The sequence below is a fragment of the Miniopterus natalensis genome, chromosome 11 (genome assembly GCF_054644295.1).
Source record: "Miniopterus natalensis isolate mMinNat1 chromosome 11, mMinNat1.hap1, whole genome shotgun sequence".
NCBI classification, from domain to species: domain Eukaryota; kingdom Metazoa; phylum Chordata; class Mammalia; order Chiroptera; family Miniopteridae; genus Miniopterus; species Miniopterus natalensis.
This window is the reverse complement of record NC_142091.1, coordinates 71,543,619-71,556,777: the sequence shown is the minus strand read 5'-3', so window position 1 is coordinate 71,556,777 and position 13,159 is coordinate 71,543,619. Positions and strand designations below refer to the sequence as shown.

The 13,159-nt window shown below is 53.4% G+C and overlaps 1 protein-coding gene across 1 annotated transcript; it reads left to right on the top strand.

The window, feature by feature from the left end:
- Window positions 1–1,456: 1,456 nt before the first annotated feature.
- On the top strand, window positions 1,457–3,684 carry LOC148092087 (mammaglobin-A-like). Its single transcript, XM_087822402.1, has 3 exons — window positions 1,457–1,511; window positions 1,900–2,087; window positions 3,646–3,684. Exons 1-3 carry the CDS (start codon window positions 1,457–1,459, stop codon window positions 3,682–3,684), a joined length of 282 nt encoding a protein of 93 aa, XP_087678528.1.
- The last annotated feature ends 9,475 nt before the right edge of the window (window positions 3,685–13,159 follow it).

Below are 13,159 nucleotides of genomic sequence, written 5' to 3'. Positions count from 1 at the left end.
CCCCAGATTTCACTCTTCACTCATGCAAGCTAAAAAGTCCTGGCCTGATAGCCTGCCTGGACCTCCTTGCAGGATGCTGCCCTAGTGGTTTTTCTGTTGTTCATGACACAATCACTTTCCCTTTATGTCATATTCTATTGCAGGCTTGTGTGTTGACTTCCTGTTAGAGGTAAGCTGCAGAAGTGCAAGGTTCTGGTCTAACTTGTTCCTACAACTGAATCTGTGACACGTAGCACAGGGCTTAGTCATAGGGTAATCATGGTTGTTATGAACATGGATGGATAAATGAATGGATGGAAGGATGGATGAATGGATGATAGATGAATGGCTAGATTAATGGATGGATGGATGGATGGATGGATGGATGGATGGATGGATGGGTGGATGATAGGTGAGCAGATGAAAACCTCTGATTTAGTCACGATCACCCTTTCTATGCCCTGTGCTGGGCTTGTACACTGACTGTCTGCTATTCTTACAAAACCAGGCTTGGTATCATTGTGCCCCCTTTAGAAATGAGCAAAGGGAAGCTCGGGACAACTAGCACCAACTTCCCCAAGGACACTTCATGATGAGCAGCTGCATCCAAGATTCACCCCACATCTGCAGGAGCCCAGACCCACCATTCAGCGCCACCTCCCTTAAGCACCTGTAATTCTACTTCTCACGTCAGCTACTGAATCAGAAGACCAAAACCCCAGAACGCTAACAAAACTAAACAAAAATTAACTCTACATTTATAACTAAATTTATGAAATTGACTTAACTAAATGAGATAGTCTTTGTAAAAACAGCCCTCGAAGAAGGTGAAGAATTATAGTTCTTTTCCAACAAAGGTATCTGACGGGTCAAGTCTATGGGTGTGGAACGTCTGCCCTCCACAGGCGCTATGTGGTATCACACCCAGCCTAGGTTTCTCATGACTCAGGAGGAGCAGAAAGAGGGTAGGAAGAGTTTTGCACCTTGAAGAAATAGACCAAAAAGAGGAGTCTCAGGGGTGTGGGGAGAGGACGAGGTCAAGGGGAGAGCAGGAGTGGCAAGGGGAAGGAGACCTGCAGGAGGAGAGAGAGGTAGTGAGGACCCCAATAACAATAAAACAAAAATGACAGCACAGGCTCAGGGCGTAATTTGCTTTTATTTAGCAAGGCCTTCAGCATTAATTTCACCTAATGTCATTTCCACTATTGCAGCTCTGAAATTTCTAAGGGTTTTTAAAGGTTCTGTCTCCTTGGTTTCTACAAACAGAGCACAGGCTGGCTGGGTTCCAGTTGATTCTCGAGTCCTTCCTGGGGCCCAGTGCCAGGTTTATCTGGTGACGCATTCCGCCGTCATTGGCAGGGATTCGGGTGCCCACCAGGAGAATAAAAGGAGGAGTCTGGGCCCTCTCCTCCAAAGTGAGTCAGTCTCTGCTTCCCTGCCACATCGGAGTGACCGGCCAACAACAGCTGCTTGAACCATGAAGCTGGTGACAGTCCTCATGCTGGCTGCCCTCCCCCTGTCCTGTTATGCCGGTGAGTGCTGACAGGGCCAGGCCGTGGGTGCAGGCCTTTGTCGGGCCCCCTGTGGAAGATCTCCTGCCCCCAGACCCCAGTGCAGAGCATCTCATTTCTCTGGTGTCTTCCTTGTTCGCGGTTACATAGTGTTTGGTTTCTGGGCTGTGGAAGCCAGGCAGCTGGGAGTGGCGGTGGTCGGGGGGAAGGAGGCAGATGTTTTAGGGCTTAAAGAAAATCTCAGATCCTGAGATTACTCTCCTAGAATTGAGGGCTCAGACCATTGCCCATAATCTCTCTGAATATCTGTCTCTACTGGGGTGTAAGAGGAGGACAGGCATCGTCGCTATGTCCAACAAGGATGTGGTACCTCTGTGCTCCAGCCTGCTTTTGTGCACTTCCTCCCCAGGCTCTGGCTGCCCCACTTTGGAGGATGTGATCGAAAAGGCCATTGATCCTACAGTGGACGAAACACAGTACATCCAAGATCTTCAAGAGTTCATACCAGATGATGCCACCGCCAATGCCCTAAAGGAAGTGAAGCAATGCTTTCTCAGCCAGAGTAACGAAACTCTGGACAACGTCAGAGTGATGATGGTAATCTTGGTTTGTTCCTAACAGCTTTTACAGCACTGCACAGGGACAAGCAGGCTCCCAGGTTGTTGCCTTTTGAAAGCAAGTGTCGATCACACGCCATTATATCAGTGAATTTAGTTGTTGGTGAGTGTGAATACTTTGACATCCAGAAAGCCACCCAAGGGCTGGGGTTGGTTTGCCTGCTCACATTGTGGATTCTGTAGTGAGTGACGCATGGAGAGGGGAAAGAGGGCTTGAGCAGAGGCCTACCTACCTCTCAGCCTCTCAGAGACACCTGATTCTCAAGAAGACCCTCACTTGTAAGAGTGATCAGCAAACAAACAAAATACTCTTGTTCATCAAAGCAACTACTGAAACACTTTAAAGAATTTTCAAGAGTGCAGAAAATTCCATTTCAGGAAGATGCCTTCCGTCTTATTACTGCCACCCCCAAAGCACCTTCAAGCAACCACAGTTTGCTAGTGTGAGTGAGTGCATTTCTTGACCATGAATTAAAGCCCCATGAGTGACAAGAGGACACCATGGCTATGCATCCACCATGGGTGATGGAATTGTTGAAAGCAAAAATCAGTAGTTAAACAATGAGATCTTTTCTATTTAGAACAGGTGTTGTTTAGTTTTTTTTCTAGTATTCATTCCCTGCCCTAACATACAACTGAAAACATTCCAGGGTAACAAGTTAGAAATATTGCCACAGCACAAAGATAAAAGTCTACATTGCTCAGAATTTTCTGACACAGGGTTTCTGACAACATGGATAAATCTGGAGGAACTTTGATTAAAAAAAAAAAAAGCCAGTCACGAAAAGAGAAATATTGCATTTTGTGTAGCAGGTGATCCCTGAGAAACAGAGGTAGAACTGTGGTCTCCAGGGCGGGTGGTGAGGAAACCGGGAGCTGTTCAGGGTCTGGCGCTGCACTGCAGCAAGGTGAGAAGGTCCTGGAGGTTGGTTGCTCTGCAGGGTGAATGTTCTTAACACGACTAAACTGTACCTTTAAAGTGGTGAAAATGGTCATATTTATGTTACATGTATTTACCATAATTACAGTTTGAAAACACTAACAAGCCCTTCAGTGAAAGGTGATGGGATTTTCCTTTGAAAACCCAGGTCAGACAAGTCACTGGAGTGCACGTCTCCCAAGGTCTGTAGCCACAGGGACGTGGGAGGCCTCAGTCTGTCTGCTCTCTTTCTACATGTAGGCCGTGCAGGATCCCAAAATGCACATGTTCTTGGGCTTGGGCTGAGATACTGAAAAGTGATAACACAGCATATTTATTGGATATGTTATTTCAAGGAAGAGGAGACATGCAGATAAGATCATCAAAGGGATCCCTGATGGGGACCAGATCTGGAAGCAGCAGCACATCTTTGGCGTCAGGAAATGTCTCCTGAGCAACAGAACAAATGAGATCATTTTGACTTGGCTTTCAGCACCAGCTCTCTGTCGATGGCTGTGGACAAGTCCAGGAAAACAATGAGAGGCCATGTTTGTCTTTCAGGATTTTCCTTTGTAAGGGGAATTGAAATGTGAGTGATGTCTCTGCTTCTGTTTTCCAGGAAACAATATATGACAGTAAATGGTGTGCTACGTATTAACTTCCCACCAGACCTTTGGCTCAGACTGCAGAGATGTCAGAAACCGGCTGTCAATGGGTGGAAACCACACCAAGCTTTCTTTTTTGTCTTTTGATCTTCAGCCTGCAAGACAGTTGTTGAAACCTCACATACATTTTCATTTCAATAAAGAAGCTGCAAACCTAAAGTTCCTTTTTGGTTATTGATTAGAATGGAGACTCTAGAGAGACTCACATCACACATGCGTTCCTCACACACACCCGCACACACACTAGAACTGAATCATTCATTACAGACCCCATGACTGAAGGCCAGAGAATCTGAAAGGTCCTCTGCTCCTTACCATCCGTAGTCCAGCTTTGATCCTGTCTCAGGAAAAGTATTGTCCTCCCCTCATCACCCCCAACCCCCCGGGCCATCTGGGCAGTGCTCAGGGCCTCAGGTTCCCGGATCCACCCATGTCATGTGCAGGCTATGCCCTGCTCACCAGGGCTAGGCTCCTCCCTGGGTACTCTCTGTCCCTGACCCGAGGTGCAGGGAGAGCAACAGAGCTAGTGAGAGAAGTGACTCAGGCAAAGCAAGGCTGAATCCTGTCTTGAACTCCCTCCTACTTCTCAAAACACCTCTGGGTTCGTGACACCATTAGGCCCAGGCAAAATGACCCTTTCCCCACACATGCGTTCCTCACACGCAGGCGCTGAGACAAAGGACCAACACCAGACACTGACTGCACCTAAAGCACTAAATCCCAGGGGCTTCCATCGATCAAGTGATTACACATTTGTCAAAGTTCAGCCTCAGTCTGTGCTGCAAGGCAGACGTGCACAGTGCCAGCAATGCCTCCCTCTGGCATAGTCACTAGGGTGGGACCGTGGATGAGACGGTCACTCAGTGAGGAAGGGAGGGCTGGAGGCCAGGCCTTGTGACCTGTAACGTCCTTTGTGGGCAGGACCAGGGAGGCTCACTAGGTACAAATAGCCCCGGGCTCCCCAGGATGCTGAGTCCAGCTCCCAACTGCTCATTGTTGCCTAAAGCGGATCTCAAAGCAAAATCAGCCATGAGACTGTTCCTGCCTGTCCTGCTGGTCACTCTGCCCCTTCACTGCCATAGGGGTGAGTAGCATTTCTGATCGGACACCAGCGGGCCAGTGCGTAACCCTCTGACCTAGGGGGCTGCTTGGGGAGAGTGGGGAACACATCAGAATCCTTAGCTTCACTCCCCGTGTGGACCGGCCACCAAAAGCCCAGGGCTCATTGTATCCATTCCCAATGTATGGGGCTTTTACAGGAAATTGTTCCAGAAAAGTTTTAACTCTTTTCCAGTGGAAGACCCCTTCCCACCCATGGTCTGTGTCCGGGAAGCAAGAGAACGTAATAAAACTTGCTTGTGAATCCGCGTTCTGCTGCTTGGCAGTGCTGGGACCTCGAACAAAGGCTCCATCTCTTCAAGTCTCCCCCACCCTTGGCTTTCCAGCTACAGCAGGAGAAGCTGTGACCATGAGTGACATGAATAGTCAGAGGCCAACTCTGGTCTCCCCAGACGGTCTCTGTCCAGAGTCTTTTAGGTGCCATCGAGTCCAAGGCTGTTGAACTAGATTCAGACCCATGGAAGGTTCCCGCAGGCCGGTGCTCAGCTCAGGAAGAGCCGCTGTTGTCTGAGTCTCGAGTCATCAGTGTTCCCGTGGCCTGAGGGTCAGCAGCACTCACTGAGGCCACACGTCCTGCTCCTGCAGGAGCCCAGCCAGGATGTGCAGAAGCAGCGCAGTCGCCAGGCTGCAACTGCAGTGTTTCTAGGCAAACTGCAGACTTTCCGCCAACAGAAGGGCCGTGTGCTCGTGCCCTCGGGACGGAACAGAGGCCCTCTGAGCCTGTCTCCTGCACCTGACTTTCGGCACCTCCTCCCCTTCCCCGAGCGGCCCCTCTCCCCACCCCTCAGCCCTGCACAGCCGCTGTCTGACCAGGTGGGATTGGGCCCTGCAGGGGCGCCTTTGGAGCTGCAGGTGGTTACAAAGCCCTGGGTGGGGTGGAGAATGCAGAGCAGGAAAAGGGGTCACTTCAGGTCTCGGTACAATCCCAGTGGGAGGAAAGTAGGCCCCAGTTCCTGCCTCCCCGCCCCAGGAACTCTGTCCGTCAATGCAGAATCCGAGAGCCAGAGGTGATCTGTGTTTCAGCTTCAGATGCATGAAGCTTCCAGAGTTCTCTTCATAAGCTTTGTAGGAGTCTTCACCCACCGACAAAACCCCAGTGTTAAACTTAGTCAGAAAAGGGCGTCTCCCCTCCTTTCATAGTTTCCCTCACTCCTCTCCAGATGGACCCCCCTCTGATCTCTGGTAAGATCTGACCTCGCCCTTCATGGGAAAGACTGATTGCTAACATTGCCTCTCCCCCAGTGCCCAAGACAAAAGAAGGCATTGCCCTCCTAGAGGCAAACCTTCATGCCTGAGATCTAGGGAAAGCAAATTTCAACAAAGCAGGCGTCTCGGGAAGGCCTGGGTGTACTTGACAAAGGGTGAGAAGTGACGTAGGGGCCGGTCAGCCTGTTTCCATCCTGGCTCTGCTGCTGGCTCTGTGATCTCGGGCAGGTCAGCACTGCAGGAGTTTGCACTGACATTGGCTCAGTTTGGGGGGAGACCACAGTCCCCTGGGGTTCCTTCTATCTGAGGTCTGGGAGCCATGGGGAAAGCTGACTTATGTTACTGCAATTGTGTTTCTTTTTCTTCTACTCCAGCAAATGCAATAGGCTGTGCAGGACTTGTTTCTGAAATAAAAAGTTTCCTGTTGGATTACAGTTCCGTCTTCCATTTGAAACTTCTGAAGTATCACACACCTCCAGAGGCTGTCAAGGCCAAACTTGAAGTGAAAAAATGCATAGACAAGATCTCCTTTGGTGACAAATTAAGAATTGCAGGAGTAGTGGTAATATCTCCTTTTTTCCAGGACCACCTGCTCAGCTGCATGCCCGGAGGGAGGGGAGGGTGCTGCTCTGTGGGGGGCACAGGGTTGGGGTCCCTGCCCCTCTGCTCGCCTCTGATAGAGTGCCCGGGGCCAAGGGTGGATTATAACAGGACACCTGCTGAGAAAGACTAAGCCTGCACAGGGCATCTTGTTTATGATCCCCCCTGGGCACCAGGTTCCCCACAGTGTCCAGAGTGAGGACAACCAGGGACAACCAGTGGTGATGTTGAAAGACCAGAGGCTGCTGCCTCCCTGCCTGGGAGCTTTCCTGACGGAGGGAGAGTGGCCCTCACCCAGTGGCACTGTCCCCTGGGGATCCCCTGGCAGTGCTGGGAGTGGTGAAGGGGAGACAGTGGAGGGAGAGCGCTGGCCCCCGCCCCTGTCAGGATGGAGAACTGGCCGCCTGGCTCTGGCACATTTGCAGAGCCAAGGCCGGCGCCCTGTCCCTGTGCCCCACTTTCCTGTCCTCCCCAATCAGGGCCCGTGGGCACAGACCCTGCCTGCTATGTCCTCTGCGGCCCTTGTGGAGCTGACCCCTTCCTCAGGTGTCTGTGAGGGACACAGATACGGGAAGGTGTCTCTCAGCTCCTCTGCCCTGAATGAAGTCGGGTTTCATGCCAATGTCCACACCAGCCGGACTCTCGGGGGGAGAAGTCCTTGGGCGGCCAGACTGCACTTCCCACCAGGAGGCTGGAATCTCCTGCAGGAAGATTTTCCCACTTCCCCCCCCAAACCCCATCCAGGTCCCTCAGCCCCGGGTCCACTCTGGAGGAAACACCCGGTCTTCAGACCCAGGACTCAGAGCAAGGAAATCCCAGGCTGCTCCCCCACCCTTGACCCTCCTACTGGCTCCAGCAGACACCTGAGCCCCTCTCTGGGGTCTCTGGGGCCTATGTGTCAGGCTGTGGTCATGCTCTTTCCTGACCTACTGGGTGCATTGTGCCTGCATCAGGACTATTGAGTCCCCACACGCACGGCCATCCTGCCTGGTGCCCGCTGGGCGTTTGCTGGTTGCAGTTTCTTTCAGGTCTTGGTTGTGAACAGCCCTCTGTGTGAACCCGTCACCTCCAGGGCAGCATGACCGAGGCACCTCTCTTTCTTTTTCTCTTTCAGGTCAAAATAAAGAATACATGTAACAGTGGGTTTCCCTCTAGCCCTCCTACCACTGCCTCTGTTGCTCAATGATGACCTGACCTTCCCTGGAAAATGTAGAGGTGTCAACGTCTTGCTTCAATAAATCACTTGACCTGCACGTCTCCACGTGTCCTGTTTTATCCAAGAATCCCTGTCCGTGCATCGAGATGGTATCATCATATCCTGGCGTTGGGTGGTGTCAATGGGGCATTTCATTGACATGAAGAGCAGTGGCCGTGGCGTCTGAGGACAGGGATCAGAGAGGGAATGCTGCTCAGGAACCCCTGTGTCACTCACAGGTCTCCCAGGCCCGTGGCCCTGACAGAAAAGGAGGGTGATGGGTAAAAACACTCCACAGGGTCCTGCTCCTGGGCTTGGTCCCCAGGGAACCGCAGCCTGAGGCCAGTCACCTGGTTCCCAGCAGCAGCAGCCGCCCTGCTCCCCCCTCCCATGAGCTCAAGCAGCCCGCTGGCCTCAGCCCTTCCCTGGGCTTGCAGGCTGGGAGGGGCCCGGGGAGCGTGTTTTCCCTCCACTTCTCCACCTGCAGGGACCGTCCAGGCTTCACTCTTTGCCCTGCACACACTCGTGCGCTCACCCCTCCACCCCCAGCTACTACCACCTCCCCCAAATTCTCCCTAAAGCCCTGAAGCAAGCAGGCAGCTGCCAGGGGGAAACTCCACTCCAACAGTGCACCCCGACCCCAGGGAGCCGGGCAGAGGAGCACAGGGAAGGCGCAGCCCTCCTGTCCCCGGGCGCACAGGCTCAGGGGGCGCCACCCAGGGAGGCAGCAGCCCCAGAGCCCCCGATACAGCCCTCAGAGGCCCGGGATGATTGTCCAGGGGCTGCTGCCTTTTGTCACGACTCCTTTAGTTACCACTCTTACTATTAGGAAGAGAGTGTTTGTCACCCAAAGGACCTGTGTGCAAGATCACGAGGGTGTGTCTACAGAACCTATCAGTTCACAGTTACTTTGATGGCTGTATTTATTTATTTCATTTGTGTTAACCCTCCCCCGAGGATATTTGTCCCCGTGATTTTTTTTAGAGAGAGTGGAAAGGAGTGAGGGAGGTGCAAGGAGAGAGAAACTGCCCTGTGAGGGGGACACATCAGCTGGTTGCCTCGCACACTCGACCCGATGGGGGCCCAGGATGGAACCTTCCACCCAGGTACGAGCCTTGACCGGGAATCGAACCATGACCCCCAGTGGGCCGGCCGATGCTCTGACCTGTGGGCCACACAGGCCAGGGCTTAATGACTTTATTTTACTGAAAACTACATCCCCTCCCCCAGCCCCTGGAAAGCACCATTGTAGTCTCTGCTTCTGTGAACTCGATGGCTCTAGAAACCTCTTGTATGGGGATCGTGCATTATGGCCCTCCTCTCACTGGCTTACTTCACAGCGTGTGCTGTCCTCAGCGTCCCCACTGCAGCCGGGACACAGCTCCTGCTGTGGGGGATGACTATGGGCCAGGTGCGCGGATCCTCTCCTCTGCCTCGGACCCTGGGCCGCTTCCACCTCTTGCTGCTCTAAAGTGGGGAGGCAGGTACGTGCTTAAGACCCCGCTTATACACTCAGAGGACAGCTGGATCGAAGACATTGTCATTCTTTGCTTAATATTTCAGGGACCTCCAGACCCTTTCTTCAGTGGCTGCACTAATTCACATCTGCTCCCAACATACACCAGTGTTTCTGTTGCCCACACGCTGGCCAGCACTTCGATTTGGCCTCTCTGTTCCTTCTTTATTATTATTATTATGATTGTTATTATTCTTATTATCTTATTATTATTATTATTGTTATTATTTGGCAAGTAGCCATGAGAGTGGGTGAGAAAAACCCATGTGATACTGACTTGAGATTGGAGACAGAGCAAGAAAGCTCCAGGGCACAACATCCACTTGTGTCACCTCACCCACCCGTTCTGCCACCCGGGCTCCCGGGGGAAGGGACACTCTCCTTGGCGTGGCCCATCCTGTCTCTGCAGTCGCTCGGCGGCCCCCCTCTCTGCTCTGCTGTGGGCTGGGGGACACCGCTCCCCTGCTCCACAAGCCTCCCCGTCTGTGGCGTCTGGTCTTCCCTCAGGCTCCTGCCTCGGGTGGCTCCTCCGAACATTGCTTCATGTCGGAATGATTTCTGTCCAGAGTGGCTCTCAAGTATGCTCCCCTGTCACCAGACGGCTTCCCTGAGCCTTTCTCAGAGTGGTCCCTGCCCCCCTGAGTTTCCACAGAGCAGGTGCTCAGGGTGGGGGCAGGCAGAGGACCAGCCCTGGGGGCACTTGTACTGCTGGGACCCGATCACTCAGAGGGCCCTGTGCTCAGACTGAGAGGTGAGACTGTCCCAGGACAGTTCAGGCTTTGATTTGATGGGCACGTTTGCTTGGTAGTGTTAATGGGTTAGATTAGTCTAGGAAGTTAGGAGGTGGAGGGGTTGTCTTCCTCTTGACACTGTTTTGTCTTGGGAACCAGGCACCGCGGACTTTTTCACAATTGTCACCACACACTGACCTTTCCCCTCAACCGCCCAAAGGAACCCTGGCACACTGGGCATCATTTTACACGAAAGATGCCCCCGAACCAGGTGGAGTGGTTTCTCCAGTCACAGTCATTCATTTATTCCAGGCTGAGACCAGGGAGCAACACCAGACACTGTCGGCGGCTAAGGCGCTGAATCCCAAGGGCTCCCTTCCATCAAGTGATTACACATTTGTCAAAGTCCAGCCTCGGCCTGTGCTGCAAGGCAGACGTGCACGGTGCCAGCAGTGCCTCCCTCTGACACAGCCACTGTGAAGGCACCCTGTGGATGGCATCTGTGCTCAATGTGAAGGGAGGGCTGGAAGCCAGGCCTTGTGATCTGTAACGTCCTTTGTGGGCAGGACCAGTGAGGCTCACTAGGTACAAATAGCCCCGGGCTCCCCAGGATGCTGAGTCCAGCTCCCAACTGCTCATTGTGGCCTAAAGCGGATCTCAAAGCAAAATCAGCCATGAGACTGTTCCTGCCTGTCCTGCTGGTCACTCTGGCCCTTGGCTGCCAGGAGGGTGAGTAGTATTTCCGATCGGACACAGGAGCCAAGTAAGTAACCCTCTGACCTAGGGGGCTGCTTGGGGAGAGTGGGGAACACATCAGAATCCAAACCTTACAGAAAATCGCTGCAGAAAATTTGAAGAGTTTTGCCATGGAAGCCCCCTCCCCCCCATGGTCTGCGTCCGGGAAGAAGCAGGGCCTCATAAAACTGGTCTGTGAATCCTGGTTCTGCCGCTTGGCAGTGCTGGGACCTCGAACAAAGGCTCCATCTCTCCAAGCCTCCCCAAATCCTTGGCTTTCCAGCTATCGCGGGAGAAGCTGTGACCATGAGTGACATGAATAGTCAGAGGCCAGCTATGGTCTCCCCAGATGGTCTCTGTCCAGAGTCTTTTAGGTGCCAGCGAGTCCAAGTCAGACCCATGGAAGGTTCCCCCAGGCGGGGGCTCAGCTCAGGAAGAGCCGCTGTTGTCTGAGTCTCGAGTCACCAGTGTTCCCGTGGCCTGAGGGTCAGCAGCACTCACTGAGGCCACACATCCTGCTCCTGCAGGAGCCCAGCCAGGATGTGCAGAAGCAGCGCAGTCGCCAGGCTGCAACTGCAGTGTTTCTAGGCAAACTGCAGACTTTCCGCCAACAGAAGGGCCGTGTGCTCGTGCCCTCGGGACGGAACAGAGGCCCTCTGAGCCTGTCTCCTGCACCTGACTTTCCGCACCTCCTCCCCTTCCCCGAGCGGCCCCTCTCCCCACCCCTCAGCCCTGCACAGCCGCTGTCTGATCAGGTGGGATTGGGCCCTGCAGGGGCGCCTTTGGAGCTGCAGGTGGTTACAAAGCCCTGGGTGGGGTGGAGAATGCAGAGCAGGAAAAGGGGTCACTTCAGGTCTCGGTACAATCCCAGTGGGAGGAAAGTAGGCCCCAGTTCCTGCCTCCCCGCCCCAGGAACTCTGTCCGTCAATGCAGAATCCAAGAGCCAGACATGATCTGTGTTTCAGCTTCAGATGCATGAAGCTTCCAGACTTCCCTTTATAAGCTTTGTAGCAGTCTTCACCCACCGACCAAACCCCAGTGTAAAACTTAGTCAGAAAAGAGCGTCTCCCCTTGTTTCAAGTTTCCTTCACTCCTCCCCAATTGGACCCCCCTCTGATCTCTGGTAAGATCTGACCTCGCCCTTCATGGGAAAGACTGATTCCTAACATCTCCTCTCCCCCAGTGCCCAAGACAAAAGAAGGCATTGCCCTCCTAGAGGCAAACCTTCATGCCTGAGATCTAGGGAAAGCGAATTTCACCAAAGCAGGCGTCTCGGGAAGGCCTGGGTATACTTGACAAAGGGTGAGAAGTGAAGTAGGGGCCGGTCAGCCTGCTTCCATCCTGGCTCTGCTGCTGGCTCTGTGATCACGGGCAGGTCAGCACTGCAGGACTTTGCACTGACATTGGCACAATTTGGGGAAGACCACAGTCCCCTGGGGTTCCTTGTATCTGAGATCTGGGAGCCATGGGGGAGGCTGACCTTCATTACATCAATTGTGTTTCTTTTTCTTCTACTCCAGCAAATGCAAACACTTGTCCAGCACTTATTTCTGAACTGGAAAGTTTCCTGTTGGATCCTGCTTCCACCTTCAATTGGAAAGTTCAGAAGTTTCATGCACCTCCAGAGGCTGTCGAGGCCAAACTTGAAGTGCAGAAATGCGTAGATAAGATGTCCTTCGTTGACAAATTAAGAGTTGCAGGAGTAGTGGTAATATCTCCTTTCTTCACAGAGGCAACTGCTCAGCTGCATGCCCGGAGGGAGGGGAGGGTGCTGCTCTGTGGGGGGCACAGGGTTGGGGTCCCTGCCCCTCTGCTCGCCTCTGATAGAGTGCCCGGGGCCAAGGGTGGATTATAACAGGACACCTGCTGAGCAGGACTAAGCCTGCACAGAGCATCTTGTGTATGATCCCCCCTGGGCACCAGGTTCCCCACAGTGTCCAGAGTGAGGACAACCAGGGACAACGAGTGGTGATGTTGAAGGACCAGGGACTGCTGCCTCCCTGCCTGCGAGCTTCCCGAGGGAGGGCGAGTGCCCCTCACCCAGTGGCACTGTCCCCTGGGGACCTCCTGGGAGTGCTGGGAGTGGTGAAGGGGAGACAGTGGAGGGAGAGCGCTGGCCCCCGTCCCTGTCAGGATGGAGCACTGGCCGCCTGGCTCTGGCACATTTGCAGAGCCAAGGCCCGCTCCCTGTCCCTGTGCCACACTTTCCTGTCCTCCCCAATCAGGGCCCGTGGGCACAGACCCTGCCTGCTATGTCCTCTGCGGCCCTTGTGGAGCTGACCCCTTCCTCAGGTGTCTGTGAGGGAGTCAGATACGGGAAGGTGTCTCTCAGCTCCTCTGCCCTGAATGAAGTCGGGTTTCATGCC

Coding starts and splice junctions, on each gene's coding strand:
- LOC148092087 (XM_087822402.1), top strand. CDS start 1,457: ATGAAGCTGGTGACAGTCCTCATGCTGGCTGCCCTCCCCCTGTCCTGT. Junction 1,512..1,899: donor CCCCCTGTCCTGTTATGCCG/GTGAGTGCTGAC, acceptor CTTCCTCCCCAG/GCTCTGGCTGCCCCACTTTG. Junction 2,088..3,645: donor ACAACGTCAGAGTGATGATG/GTAATCTTGGTT, acceptor TCTGTTTTCCAG/GAAACAATATATGACAGTAA.